The 14,179-nt window shown below is 42.2% G+C and overlaps 1 protein-coding gene across 2 annotated transcripts in view; it reads right to left on the bottom strand.

The window, feature by feature from the left end:
• The window catches only part of ATP2A2 (ATPase sarcoplasmic/endoplasmic reticulum Ca2+ transporting 2), a 43,694-nt gene that overhangs the window by 2,397 nt on the left and 27,118 nt on the right, over window positions 1-14,179 (bottom strand). Inside the window, exons 9-20 of one of the 2 annotated variants that reach the window (XR_012058436.1) lie at window positions 13,035-13,123; window positions 10,000-10,102; window positions 9,358-9,489; window positions 9,148-9,270; window positions 8,760-8,978; window positions 7,674-8,009; window positions 7,228-7,448; window positions 6,046-6,248; window positions 5,795-5,880; window positions 5,280-5,413; window positions 4,173-4,290; window positions 2,517-4,062 (exon numbers count right to left, since the gene is read on the bottom strand). Coding sequence is in view for 1 of the 2 variants with exons in the window: in XM_004176420.6 (XP_004176468.1) it covers window positions 3,942-4,062; window positions 4,173-4,290; window positions 5,280-5,413; window positions 5,795-5,880; window positions 6,046-6,248; window positions 7,228-7,448; window positions 7,674-8,009; window positions 8,760-8,978; window positions 9,148-9,270; window positions 9,358-9,489; window positions 10,000-10,102; window positions 13,035-13,123 (1,885 nt within the window). In the remaining variant the exon portion in view is untranslated. The remainder of the gene's footprint in view (window positions 1-2,516; window positions 4,063-4,172; window positions 4,291-5,279; window positions 5,414-5,794; window positions 5,881-6,045; window positions 6,249-7,227; window positions 7,449-7,673; window positions 8,010-8,759; window positions 8,979-9,147; window positions 9,271-9,357; window positions 9,490-9,999; window positions 10,103-13,034; window positions 13,124-14,179) is intronic. The other variant, XM_004176420.6, reaches the window with a different exon arrangement.

Raw genomic sequence — 14,179 nt, 5'->3', positions numbered from 1 at the left:
CATAAGGCAGCATCAATCACACGATTGATCCTGGTCTTACACACCCCTCTCACACTAGAGAATAAGCAGTGATGTGTGAGGGCACCAAGGAATCCAGGAAACAGCAGAGATGAAACAGCTCGGTGAGATGGGAGCAAAGAGAAACAAAAAATATGAAGTTATTTTGTAAGAATGGAGTGGGAGATCAAGCCTGGGGAATTCTCAGTCCTGCTTGAACAAGGGTTGCTGTCTGTGGGCTAACATGGTTTAATAGGAGTTACCTTCTTCAACCCCAGCACTGGGGAGGTTGGAAAGGAAACTTCTGGGGAAAAAAATGAGTTTTGACTTTGAGATGTTGGCAAATGAGTCTGTCCTAAAAAGTCCTCCCTTCCTGGCTTCTCCAGCTGAAAAGACTGAGGCTGAAGGATGACAGGATCTATACAACTAAGGATAAACACTGTAATTCAGGTATTTCCTGCAAAAATTACAAACTTTGCACTGCAGTTCTGTACTTTCTATGACAGAAAAGCCCTCAGCTCCTTCTTCCTGCAGCTTCCCCCAGCCTGCTCAGCTGCCAGGGCTGAAGCCCAGACCCAGCACTCCAGCTCCAGCATCACAAGGGTGTGATGTCAGGGCAGGATGCTCCACCACCCAGGGGGAAGCTCAGGTAGGTCTGGACATTTGGCCAATCCCAACCAGCCAAGGGTAGGATTTACAGCACCTGGAGAACAGAATCCTGAAAGCACAGCACAGCTGCTGTGCAACCTGAGATCTGCAGCTGCTGATCTTGAGCCCATGGCTCCATTTCTGCAGGGAAACTTGAACAAGACTGGGAGAAACAGAAGAAAAACAGGGCAGATGAAGATTGCTTGGGCTCTGAAGGAGCACCTTGTAAAACCTGACTGTTCCTGTAAGCTCAGAAGCCTGCAGGGATGGATCCCAACATCTCCGTTTGCCTCCACTCGTCCAGATTTCAAGGCAAAGTCCAAGAACACAAGGCCTTACCCCAAGTGCCTCTGAGACAGAGGCACGAATGAGCCCTCAGATCTCTATGGAAAGCCATGACAAGCAGCAAGATTCATCTTCAACACTGACAGATCCAACAGAGAAGGTGCTGAATTCTGAATATTCTGAATTCTACTTACTGACAGTCATTTTCCCTTTCAGCTTCTTAAGAGAGGCAAAAAGGGGGTGTATAACAGGATTATTTGGCATAAAAGACAGGAACAGGACTGTACAAGAAGCAGATTTATTCACGGTGGCAGCCAGACAAGTGGCTTTGAACAGGCCACCACATGGTGCTGAGGTTCAGCAGAACCTGTGTTCAAGGATTCAGTGGCACTCCCGCCCTGGAAATGTCTGTCAAGAGCAGTGGGAGCACACAGAACTAAGCTCCTAATTTGTTTCCAGCAAATAACACACTGGTACACACTTTGATCTCAGAAATCCTACATCACAGGAGCTATTATTTTTTGTTTCAAGGAACAGGGATGAGTCTCATGCTCCTCATTTATTATTGATACAACTAAAGGCCAGTGAAGGCCAGTGGTTTTATGGAATGCAAAACTTTAGTTTGGCTCTTCCACACCAAAAAAGGGCATTTGAGGGAATTTGAATGCTCACAGTTTGGCAACACACCTGCGACATCATCAGGTCAGCTCCTCTGAGCGCCTTCAGCATCAACTGAAGTCAAAATCTCTATAAACAAAGTATCACAATGCAGTGGAATTTCTGATAGAGCCTCTGTGTTCTGAGGGAGCACCTCTCCACTTGAGAGCTTAAACCTAGAGAATTACGAGTGCCCGCTGGATTCCAGCTGGCAGCAAGAGAACATAGCCTGGAACTATCCTTCCCCTCCAAGAGGGATCACAAAGCTGTTTGAATTTGGTTACTAAAGCAGACTGAGCCAGCACAAGATAACAGCACCTGCTGCTCTACACACACAGTGACCCCAGGGCAAGTTTCAAAGACTGCCCTGTTAAGCTGAGACTGTTCTTTTGCCTTCTCAGATGGCAAATAACAAATAATGAGCTGGTTTTGCCAGGAGCAGCACCTGCCCTTCGAGCACTGCGGGGACCAGGGAAGGGTGCTCAGCTCTGAGGAGGAGCCCCTGTTTCAGAGCAGGGAAAAGCTTTGGAATAATCCAGCACCTGACCACGAGTACCAGAGAGTTTTGGACACTAAACATTCATGGTAACAGCTGCCAGGGTCTTAAGTTACAGATTTGTCTGATTTTATCTCAAACTTAAGACCAAAAGCTGTAAGACCTTGGGGCACTAAGGCTCCCAGGTGCTATAAAACAAGACCCTAAAATACACTAAGCCAAAAGCAAGTGCTTTGCCTTTGGAATCAGTAATTTGAGCTTCAGATCACAAAACAAGAGTCTAAAGTGGTGATAATAATGTAGCACAGCAGAGTTTGACAAAACACAGCATGGGAATGAAGGAAATTACTATTTATTCTTCAACATGTATACAGCATATGCTATTTTACAGCAAGTCACCACTGGCAGGGTGAAATGGAAGAAAAATACTCACTTTAGTCGATGAAAGTTGGAAGGCATTGGAAAAAAACACCACAGTTAGGACTGTTAATGACTTACACATTGTTGATACAGGACTGAATTTGAAAACATGCTTTAACATTTACCGTAATAATGAAGGTGGTTAGTGCCACATTAAAATAAAAATAGTTCTATACAATATGTTCAATTTGGTCATGTGCTATTTACAGATTTTACAAAAAACACACACGAGCTTGTTACTTCAAGTCAGGCTAACATCAGGCCAGCAGAGTAACTCCATGTATACAACTGAGCATTAGTGCCCTAAGTGTAGGTAATCCAATTTCTAGCTATGCAGTGCAAGTTATTTTTTCAGGTCTCATTGCAAATTTTGATCTTAAAGGGGAAAAAAAAAAGAAAGAAAAAGAAAGGCTCTGACATGTGTAAAAAAGGTATTAAACCCCATCTTTAACCCTCTTTTGAACTGAAAGAGATTGTGTGTGTTAAAAAGGCTTTAGATTTAAGGAGACAGAAGTAGCCCTCCCTATCCCTGCATAATGGGTAACACTGGCAAAGTAAGGTCTGTTACAATAAAATACAATAGACAAATAAATAATCCTTAAAAAAAAAACAACCCTATGTGTGTGGAGAGTATGGAAGAACCCCAGCAGGCTGCACCTGGAATGGTATTTTCTGCACGAGCAGGATCAGGCATACCTCATACAGAAAGTGGTGTAAACAAGGACAGTCAAGAACCAAGAGTGAGGGAAGAGGGGACCGAGAAGAAATCCTGACCCAGGGAGCAGGACTCTACCCAGTGCAGAAAGTTCTGCTTGTGAACAAAACCTGACTTTATGACAAATTAAGTTTGGATGATCATGCAGAAGACAAACAGTTACATGCTTTTTTAGTTTTAGACAACACACATTCATTCCCTAAAATCTGCTGCCAATTTAGTTTGATAGTGTCCGCTGGCTCAAAACAAATTTACTTTTTTTTTACACGATGAATAGACTATTGAACAGAACACTGTACATGCTTTTCATCTACAAAAAAATATTTGCATAAAATAGTGTTAGTTCTCTGTACATGTCAATGGACACTTTAACTGTGTATAAAAGAGGAATATATTGCCCCCACTGAAGTCAGAAAAAGCAAAAAACCAAAATCTAGATTATGAAACCTCCATCACCGGCAAATATGTTCATGTGAAAATTCAGCAGAAATAGACAGTTGCTCTAAACAATAAAAAAATTAAGTTAAACGTTTTTCTTTTCTTTTGAATGTAAAACTCGTCACCATGTCAGTCAAGACCAGAACATATCACTAAAGTTAGTGTCTGTGCTGTAAAGCCAGATAACCAGGGGCATAGTAATGAACACAAACGGCCAGGAAACTCCTTCGGTGCATGCTGACAGTGCACAGGGTTTGGTGGCAGGCCGCACACTATCATCTTTACCAGGTTCCAGGTAGTTACGGGCCACGTATTTAAGTGTTTCATCCAGCAGAATGACAGGGAGGGAGATTTTCAATACCATCAGCCACTGCGTCACGTTCAGAGGTGTGATCTGGAAGATAATCTGAAAGAAAAGCCAGGGGTTACCAAGCTCCCCCTGCAGCCCTGGCCTCGAGCCCCACACAAGGTCTTGCTCTGGAAGTTCAGGGGTGGGGGTAAGGCATGAGCACTTACTGGCAGTGGTTCCACATAAAGGATAAGGAAGTGGAGGGACATGGACAAGCAAATGGCCCCCACCAGCCAGATGTTCTCCCACGGGGGCATCCTCATCAGGGACTGGTTTTCTGACAGGCTGCAACAGAAACATGGCTCATATGTGACTGTTTGACACCAACAGGAAACTCTGAGAACCACAAAGCAGCCTGGCACAGCACAGGGATCCCAGGCAGGAAACAGCCCAGGACATGATTCGGATGCTGCAACTTCAAACTGGCCTGGAAGTCAGCTCAGCAAAGCAGTCAGCATCAGCCTCGGGTCTGTTCTTGAAATCATCTCAAGTGTTCTGTCCTGACCTAGTCTATTCTTCTCACTATGACCCCAAAATCCTCTCCATGGGAGAGAAAGGCTGCCATGTCCACAGTTCCCTAAGAGAGCTGAGTCTACCAGGGCCCCAAGTGCACCCACTTTTGCTGGAGTTCACTGAAAGACTGACAGAGGGTCAAAAACTTTCACCTTCTTAATGCTGGCTCTTGATTCCATCTGCCTTTAGGCTGTGCTGGAGAAGAGGCTGAGATCCAGAGCAGCAGATGTAGAGCAGTATCTTTATGTAGGACTACCCCAGTGCAATGTATTTCAAGTTTATTTGTTTTTAAATTAACTGACCTCTAAGCTATTTGAAGAAAAATACCCTTGACATTGTGCTATTTAGTGGTTTCCATTTATAATCTAATATTAATTGGCTAAACCCACACTCCCTTAGGGCAAGGAAAACTATTTTCCATATCTTCAGCATTCTTATTTTAGTTCTCCTTGATATCACTTTATACCAACATAGTAGGGATAATCTGATTGATTAAGCTTAGATTAAAAATAATGGAAAATATTTCAGTTGCTTGTGCTTAGTAAAATACCAGAATGAATTGGCAGACTTAAAAATACACCTTATGATAAGAGATCTCAAATGTTATCTAAGAGTCAGTTTGTTTGCACTACCAGAACTCAGAAGGGAAATGTGACTCACTCTTCATTAGCTGAGCTGTTCACCAAGGATCAAATTGCACAAAAAGCAGGATTTTGGATAAGCTATGCAGAGGCTTGGCTTTCCTGTTGGGACATACGAACCTGTTGAGAGCATTGCACATCTCTATGGTGACAAGCACAGAGAGAGCCATTGTCATCGGATACGGGGACTCAAACACCACACAGTCCACCCCATAGAAGTCTGGATTGTCCTCCTTGCACTGCAGAAAATGGCTCTGGAACAGAACAGAGTCAACTCACTTCCACAGCTCGTTAACTTTTAAAATGTAAAATAGGCAACCAGGAAAACAGCAGTGAGTACTGCAGAAAGGGAAGTTTCTTCTTCTAGAAGTCTGTGCTTACAGACTCCTGCCTGCTTTAGAAAAATCCTCTTTAGGCTTTCACTTACAAGACAATTTGTCCTTCAAATCTCAGGTATCCCACCTCTGAGCTTTGTTATCAAGATTAATTAATCATGATCAAGTTTCACAGGTACAAGTCTGAAAATGTTTAATTATATAAATTTCCGTAACCTACCCCATTTGTACAGTCATTTCAAGTATGAAAGCACCAGGAACCTCCCCTCTCCCCCCAAAGATATTAAACTGAGCAAATACCAGCTGGTAAAAGGAAACTTTTGGACCACCATCAGCAGCAATAAACCACCAAGCAGCAGCACCCACTGTGGCAGCACCAACGTAACCTGCAAGAAAACAAAAAGGGTTTCTCAGCACTGTGAATTGTATGCAAGACATACTTGAATTTGCCACACTTGAACTTCTCTCTCAAGACTTCCAGTACTGAAAAAAAACAGGTTGTAATTCATGTCTTAGTTTATTTAAGGAACAAAAAAGCCATCAGTACTTACATCCAATAGCCAGGTAACGGAAGAAGAGCCACCCACTGATGAGGGGCTCTTTGGGGTTGCGCGGTGGCTTGTTCATGATATCAAGGTCAGGAGGGTTAAAGCCCAGGGCAGTGGCAGGGAGACCATCTGTCACAAGGTTTACCCACAACAGCTGAACAGGAATTAGAGCTTCAGGAAAACCCAGGGCAGCAGTCAAGAAGATACTACAAAGAAATCCACCAGTTACAAGCTTATTCTTGTGCATGTCTGTAACGTTTAAGCCTAAACCTGCAGCAGCACTTCTGTTCTCTCTTACCCACTGAAGATCACAAGCTGAATATTCACAATCAGAAAACTAAACACATACCCAAGAGCAAAGACTAACCACTGCCATGTAAGCTTTGAAGCATTGTCTTCTTCTGATAACTTCAAAAATCGAAGACTTTTGACTTTAGGGTTGTTTTTTCTCCACTCTACTTGTCTGTATAGATAAATATATACAGACACATGGATAAAGGCTTGCAAACCACTTTCTAAAAGACACATTTTGGCTCAAATAACTAACCTTCATTTCCCTAGATCACTGCTATTCCCTGCAGAAGTTTATTGAACCTGTACCTTTCATGGCTCCAAGCCTGTGCGAATAAATAGAACAGAAATAAGGGGCTGCAGCAAGAGCCATATGAAGGACAGCCCTAAAGCTGACAAGAAACAAGGCAAGGAAATTGCTGTGCTTTATCCTACTCTGGAAAAAATCTACTTTGATGTAAGGACTGTGAGGAGATCAATATTTACATTTTGTCACTAGTAATGCATTCTGTGGTGCTGGGTCACCACTGCTCCTCCCAGAGGAACACACGACCTGAGGTTAAACAAATATCTAAGCTATGCCTGGGACTACGTTATCTGAAATTCCACATCTTGTGCTGTTTGATTAAGGTTTTGGTTTTTCTTCTCTGGAGAATTTTTCCAATCATAGAAATGACTGGAAAGCATTACCTACTGAGCTAGAATGTTCTAAATAACACAATGTGCAACTTCTGTGGCAAGCTACAATTCTTCACTAAAGACAGGCCAGAAACATGCAACTTCCACAGGGATCCATTACCTGGAGAACCTCCTCCTCTGGTTTTAGTGAGAAATACTGGAAAACACCATCATCAGTACTCTAGCTCAAAGGAAAAAAAAATAATTTAAACCTACCAAACAACTTCCCCAACATTGGAGGAGATCAGGTATCTGATGAACTGTTTCATGTTGTTATAAATTGCACGTCCTTCTTCCACAGCAGCCACAATTGTGGAGAAATTGTCATCTGCCAAAACCATTTCAGAAGCAGTTTTGGCCACTGCAGTACCAGAACCCATGGCAATTCCAATTTCTGCTTTCTTCAGTGCAGGGGCATCATTGACACCATCACCAGTCTAAAAATGAGAATTCAGGGTTGGAAATGAATCAGTAAATAAGGTGGACATTCACATACAGATCCAGAAAGGAATTTTGCACTGGGTGTGGTTTTGGATCCTCAAAACTCACTAAATGCAGGGAAATATGGAAGCAAGTGTTTTCCAGAATGGGGAGTTACTCAGAGAAGGCCTAATTAGGGTTTAAACAGCATTTGTCTTTCTAACCAAGTAACCATCACTTACCATGGCTGTGATCTCATCGAAAGACTGAAGGAATTCCACAATTTTGGATTTGTGGGAAGGCTCTACCCGGGCAAAGCAGCGGGCGTGGTGACAGGCATCCCTCTGGGCAGCCAGGGACAGCTCATCAAACTCCCTGCCCGTGAAGGCTTTGGTGGACACATCCTCATCCTCCACGAAGATCCCGATGCGGCGGCAAATGGCCACAGCCGTGCCCTTGTTGTCACCAGTGATCATAATAACTCTGATGCCAGCCTGTCTGCACAGCTTTATGGATGAAGCTACCTCAATCCTTGGGGGATCCAGCATTCCCACGCAGCCCACAAATGTCAGGTTGGTCTGAAACAAGACACAGCGAGTTTTAGTGCAAGATCCTGCAGATTTCTCCTCTGGTAGCAGTGAAATAATTGTTTTCCCTGCATGTTACATCTGTGTCGTGACATTTGAGATAACTCCTTGTCCTGCTTTACCAAGTTTTGCTTCAAGTGCAATAATTTGAAGTTACAATGTGTTCTACTTGCCAGCCTTGCAAAGTCAACCTGCAAGCATTGAGTCTTTCATTTTTATCATCAGTGCCAGGAGCAGAGAGAGCACAAGCCAAGAACTCATGCAACTGTTGTTACTTTCCTCCTAAATACCAGATACAGATTTCATTGGAAAATTACAGAGCAGCTAAGATGATAATCATGGATTGAGCCCTTGCAGCTGACAGCACAAAAGGCAGGGAAGTGAACCTGACTCCCAGAGAGGTATCTTCCATCACAAAAGCCCAAAAAGGTCTTGCAGTTGAGCAATGTCAAACTGAAAAACCAGAAAAGCTGAAACCACAACGCAATTTTTGGACTGTTTAACTGATTTCTTCTCGTGCTTTTAGCTAAAAAAAGCTACCTGCCATCAACAATTTCTTCTAAAACAAAAAGTCTCTTCTTATACTGAGCATTCCCTCCATACAAGTGGGGAACTGTTGTGTCTGACACCAAAAATACCCAGGAAGAGAAAATACTCAGATGTAACTTCCTCAAGGAATAATCAAACAGAAGGAGCCACCATTCTCCAGTTTGGAAGAGGGAGAAGTGCTACTGATCTTACCTCATAGTTAATGAAATTTGAGGAGTCCTCCAGATTCATTTCCTCTTTTTTGGGAGGATTGTCATGGGTTGCCAGAGCCAAGCAACGCAGTGTGTCTCTGCCAGTTCCCCATTCTCTAATGACAGACATTATTTTCTGCTTAATTCCTGGGGTCAAAGGTATTTTAGCATTTCCAACACGGACATGTGTACATCTGTCAATCACACCTTCAGGAGCACCCTGCAAAGACAAAAAGAAGACGTAATTTAGCTTAATAAATCCCTTTCCATTACAAATTACTGAGTCCTTCCTCCCACTCCAAGCTGCAGTTAGTTGCACTGTAATTTTTATGTATTTAAAATACTCTGCAGCCATTCCATCACCTCTCTCTCTCCAGAAAGAGACTGACCTTAACAAACATCTTGCTCATGGACGTGCGGCTCGGTTTGTTCGGAGTACAATAGACAGACATTGACTTCCTGTCTCTTGAGAATTCCAGAGTGAATTCTTTCTTCATCAGTTGTTTTATCACCTTGTTAAAACAAAAAGCATAAAATGCATTTAGGTGACACACACTACAGAGCTGTGTCCCCAGGCAATGGCAGTAAAGAGGACTCACCGAGTTGCAGGCGTTGGCACGTTCAATCCTAGAAAGTCCCTTCAGGTCTGTGTCGAACACGTTCATTTTCTCAACCAGACACGTAAGCGCCGTCTCTGTGGCTTCACCAACCTTTTCATAAACTCCCTTAGCCTTGAGTTAACACAAAGGAAACAAAAGCATAGGAGTTTAAACATCACCTGGAACCTACCAAGCTCAAGTGTCACAATGAGGGAAAAATAAAAAAAGCTTTATAAGATTTAATGCAGCTCATGAAACAAGTAAAACTATTTTAAAAGAGCAGCTGTGAAGAGTTTGATTTGTAGGAATTTGAAGCCTTTACCCTCAGGAGCAGCAGAGAGAGATGTCAGTATTTTATCATCAAGTATTTAAGACATTTTGAGACTTGGTAGCACCCATAAGGCAGCAAGGCAAAGCAAAAAAGCAGCATCAGGAGATCTCTAAATTACAGATCACACTTGCTGTTGGATTTAGTTCTCAGTGTTCAACAAACAAGTAATTCTCAGAATTAATACTTCAGAGGGCCTAAATACTCTCCCCCATTGACTGGAAGGGGATTTAGCACTAAAAGGTATTACACAGACAGATGAGAACATTTATCCTCATTGCCACACTCTCCTCTGTTCCAGAGTATGAACTTACTTCATTGTAATCCAAAGAGGAATCATTGCAGAGTGCACAGATCGTTGCAAGTTCCACCAGACCATCATACTGGCTACATTTAATGAGTTTGTCATCTTTATGCCTTTGCAGAGGAAGAAAAGGGGGAGACTGAAGTTAGTTATTTAGTATTAGCATCTCGTATTTTCTTCATCCTCTTTACTGCATTTCCATTCAGTACAACGCTCATTAGTTATGGACTTGGAACCACAGAAGTTGTTGGGAAGAGCAGGATTGATAAAGGGGAGTTCTGAAGTTTGGATCAGAATCATGAATGGAATGAGAAGCTCACTCATGACATCACTCCCCGAGTGACAAAAACTCACTTCCTCCAGTGAGTCACTCAGCAGCCTGGAGAAGGCTCAGTGATGAGCACAGGAAGGCACTCTTGGAGCCCCTGTTTTTGCAGGGCTTGGAGGGGAGGTCCAAGCAGGGGAAGAATATTGCTGGATACTTGAGGAGCTCAGCTTCCTTCCTGCTGCATATTCTGCAGCTTTACTGCAATGCATGAAGAGCATGCACTGGGGCAGGCATTAAAGCAGATTTGCCTCTTTAATTTCCTAACAATTGATTTGTATTATAAGTCAGCATCCTAAAGCCACAAAAAGTGAAGTTATTTCAGACTAACTCCACGAGAAAAAAAAATGCTCTTTCAGTAGTGAAACACAATAATCAGTATCTCAAGGCTTCAGAGAGGGAAGTACATTTTTCTGAAGTAAAGCACCATTTTGACATCCCAACTAAGAAGCAACTTCTCTGCTTTCACACTTGGAAACAGCAAACTGATTCCTTTTCTGGAACATTCCCAGACTTCTACAGCAAGCACAAGAGAACCAAGACAGTGCTCAATACTGTTATTTTCCCCTAGCAAAATTATCAAGGCTGAGCTAATATAGAATATCTTTTATTAAAGCTCTGATGGAGGGGGGGGAAAGGTCTGATGGTGGAAAGATGTGGATCATTACTCTAAGAATTCACAACACAGACAATGACATGTCCCATTATATAAGCTTTTGTTCAGTTGTGGTACTGCAAACAAATTCCAGTGTTGTGTAACACAGCACAAGAACAAAATTAATCTTAAGGAAACAAGTAAGTTTTTAATGTTGCATTTGGCATATAATCCCACAGCCATAAGCTGTGGCTTTGAAGTCCAGCTCTCAGGTTGCCACCTCATCCATCCCACCCAAAACTTCCTGTTTTCACCTGTTCTGAAGTCAAAGAACACCAGCATATTGGAATATTCATAACTTGTAATACCAGGGTGTATTTTTTATAGCCCTTGTTTTTGTGTTCCTTATCAACAGTTTCTGAAGAACAAATGTAGAGCCTAAGGTGCTGGGATCAGTTCTGGATAAAGGAATTTTTTTTCCCTTAAAGCTTCAGGTTTTTCAAGATGAACGCATCTGAAGGTCAGATGCAATCTGCCAGCTTTTGCTGCAGTTCTTAAATATTATTGGGTTTGTGCTCTCACTTTGCAGTAAGACTGAGTGTGCTGAGACATGGCAAAACTACTCCATACTTTTGACAATTTTCCCAATATCCCTGGAAAACAAATCAACATGAAATCTGGGAGGTTTTCAGTAAGAAATAATTGTGCAATGGATTAATTGCCTCGTAACCCCCCAAACTCCATTTTCAGTGACAGACTGCAATCCAAGGTGAAGTCAGTCACCTTACTTAAAAGTGGTTTTAAGTAAGGTGACTGTCTTCAAAGCCACAGCTTTAAAAGCTGTCCATAAATGCAGATATAAACCAGCCCCAAGGGCTGGAGTTGAGCTGAGTTTCCCTATGCTCCAGTAAGAGCCTTTCTGTGGCAATTTCCCTCTCTCAGAATCCTTTGTGTCCCCGAATGCGGTGAGTTTAACATACTTGTTCACATTCCCTGAGCTTCAGTAAGTGAAAACAGCACATTAACAAACATTGCTGTCTGTCTCATTATCCCCCACATCTGTCACCACACTATTTTATTATTTTGTTTATCTGGATCTTTTGTAAGCCCAGCTAAAGTGCAATAGCTGGGAGTTTTGCAAGGTCTGGAGTCACCTTGTCTAAGCAAATGCTGCCTCCTGAAATGAAAGCATAAGCTTTTGACAGCAATTAGCTTTGAAACAAAAAAGAACTGGGGAATTAAGATTTCCAGCTGCTGGGAACACCAGGGTCTTAACTGCCATGGAAATTAAACAGAGATAATCATTATTGAGATGGGCAAGATTGCAGGAGTCAGAGGCACACGAGTGAAACCGCACAAGGCAGAGATGTTTACAATAACTGAAATTAAATTCTACATCATCCACAGCAGAGTTCTACTCTGCAAGTAAAACTGAACTGATAAGGTTATAAAACACATGCAGGACTGATCAAGTAAAAGGAGCTTTTTGTAAAAACCCAGTAAAAAGAGGCTTTTCTTCAAGAAGCAGAGTCCTAAAAATTTCTGAAGTCTTCAGGATGAACCACTTACCTCACTAGCAGAGACTTACAGCTGATAAAGTAAACCAAACCTCATTCCTTTCCTAAAGGACTGGGTTTAACAGCAGCTCAAATAGCAAAGGCTGGGACAAACACACACCAACTCAAGTACAGATGCGCCAATAAACTACTGAGGGCCAGGGACAGGAATTTAAGGGGTAACTCCAACACATTCAGAAAATGCCTCAGAAAAAACAACTTCCCCATTCTCTGAGGCAGGGAAATTGGAAACACTGAGCTCACAGCTAATCTCAGTCCAGGAAGATTTCAATAAAATAAATCCTCTCTACCCCTTACTAATTTTTAGATTATCAAGGGAACAGTGCAATACTGGAGACTTTTTATGTTTTATCAAGGTTTGCTTTTCTACAATTTATCTTTGTTCTCCTGTTTATTACTTCCCCCCCCAGGCTTTCAGTGTGCATTCTCACTGGCTGATCTTTCACTCATTAACTATCACTATTGAATATAACATATATCCCTTTTCTAGACTAAAGTAATAGTGAATGCATGAACAGACAAATATTTAACCTAAACAAGACACTTACACTTCTCCCATGGGAGCATATGTTGAGCCAGTTACAGTAAATTCATTCAGGGAGCAGCTGTCTCCTTCTACTCTGTCCAGGATAAACATCTGAAATTAGAGAGTTAGAAGTGTTACTGCCTTTGAACAATGATTAAAGCAAGAGATTCAAACAGGCCTTAGGCAAGCAGGTACAAGAGGCAAGTTCAGTCTGAATAAACAAACCAGACAAGACCTGATTCTGTGCACTTGGATCCCACATATGTTTGAGCAGCTCCATACACTGAAGCACAAAGTACAGGGAACAGCTCTTCTGCCTACAGAGCTCTTTGGAAAACAGAGCTGAAAACCACAGGAACTGTGTACACTTCAGCTGGGAAGCCCATTCACACACCACCTGACAATCCTCACTAGAGCCAAGCTGTCCCTAAACTTCACACCTGTGAATTAATTCTCATATAACACAAATCATGAATTAATTCTCTGCTTTGGAATGGTCAAACGCAGCTCAGTTGGACACTGTCAATTTCTTCCAAAATCAAAATAAAAGCATCTACAAATAGGAGAAGCTGAGATCTAAGAGGTGAGGTTTTAGCAAGACCCAGACTATGGCCACTTTCTCCTACTACCAGCCTTAAATGAAAGTGTTTCCTGTCCTGGTTTCTAGTTACAAGTTACTTCACCACATGGGACATTGGGAGTTTAAACCAATCAGCCAATTCAAGTGCTCTTCTAGCACTGGTGAAAATGGTATTTTCAAATTCAGACACCAATCTGAAGGATTCAGTTGTCTAAGAGATCTGCAAATCAGTCTTTCCTTTGTTTCCTTTCCAGGAGAGCTGCAGGCAGATTCACATGTGAGAGGGTGGAGATAAAAACCACAGTGCCTGAAGCTGTCTTACTCTCATGGCTTGTTGGAGTAGCACTAGAGAAGATAATTTCTCACTAATTGATGGTGTATCCTAATGGAACATCTCTTCTGATCCACTGGTTAGTACAAGCCATTTTGTCACATCACATTTTAGCAATGTCCTCCTCTCCCCTCACCATGTGCCCTACATTTTAGACAAGCATCTTCACAAAACACAGCCTAACAAAATAAACTCATTGTTATAGGTATTAGAATTTTGCTATATATTTGCAAACTTCAATTCACGTTCTTTTGCA

Source organism: Taeniopygia guttata, chromosome 15 (assembly GCF_048771995.1).
Source record: "Taeniopygia guttata chromosome 15, bTaeGut7.mat, whole genome shotgun sequence".
NCBI lineage: Eukaryota > Metazoa > Chordata > Aves > Passeriformes > Estrildidae > Taeniopygia > Taeniopygia guttata.
Note: the sequence above shows the minus strand (reverse complement) of the source record. Positions and strands in the feature narration are given on the sequence as shown.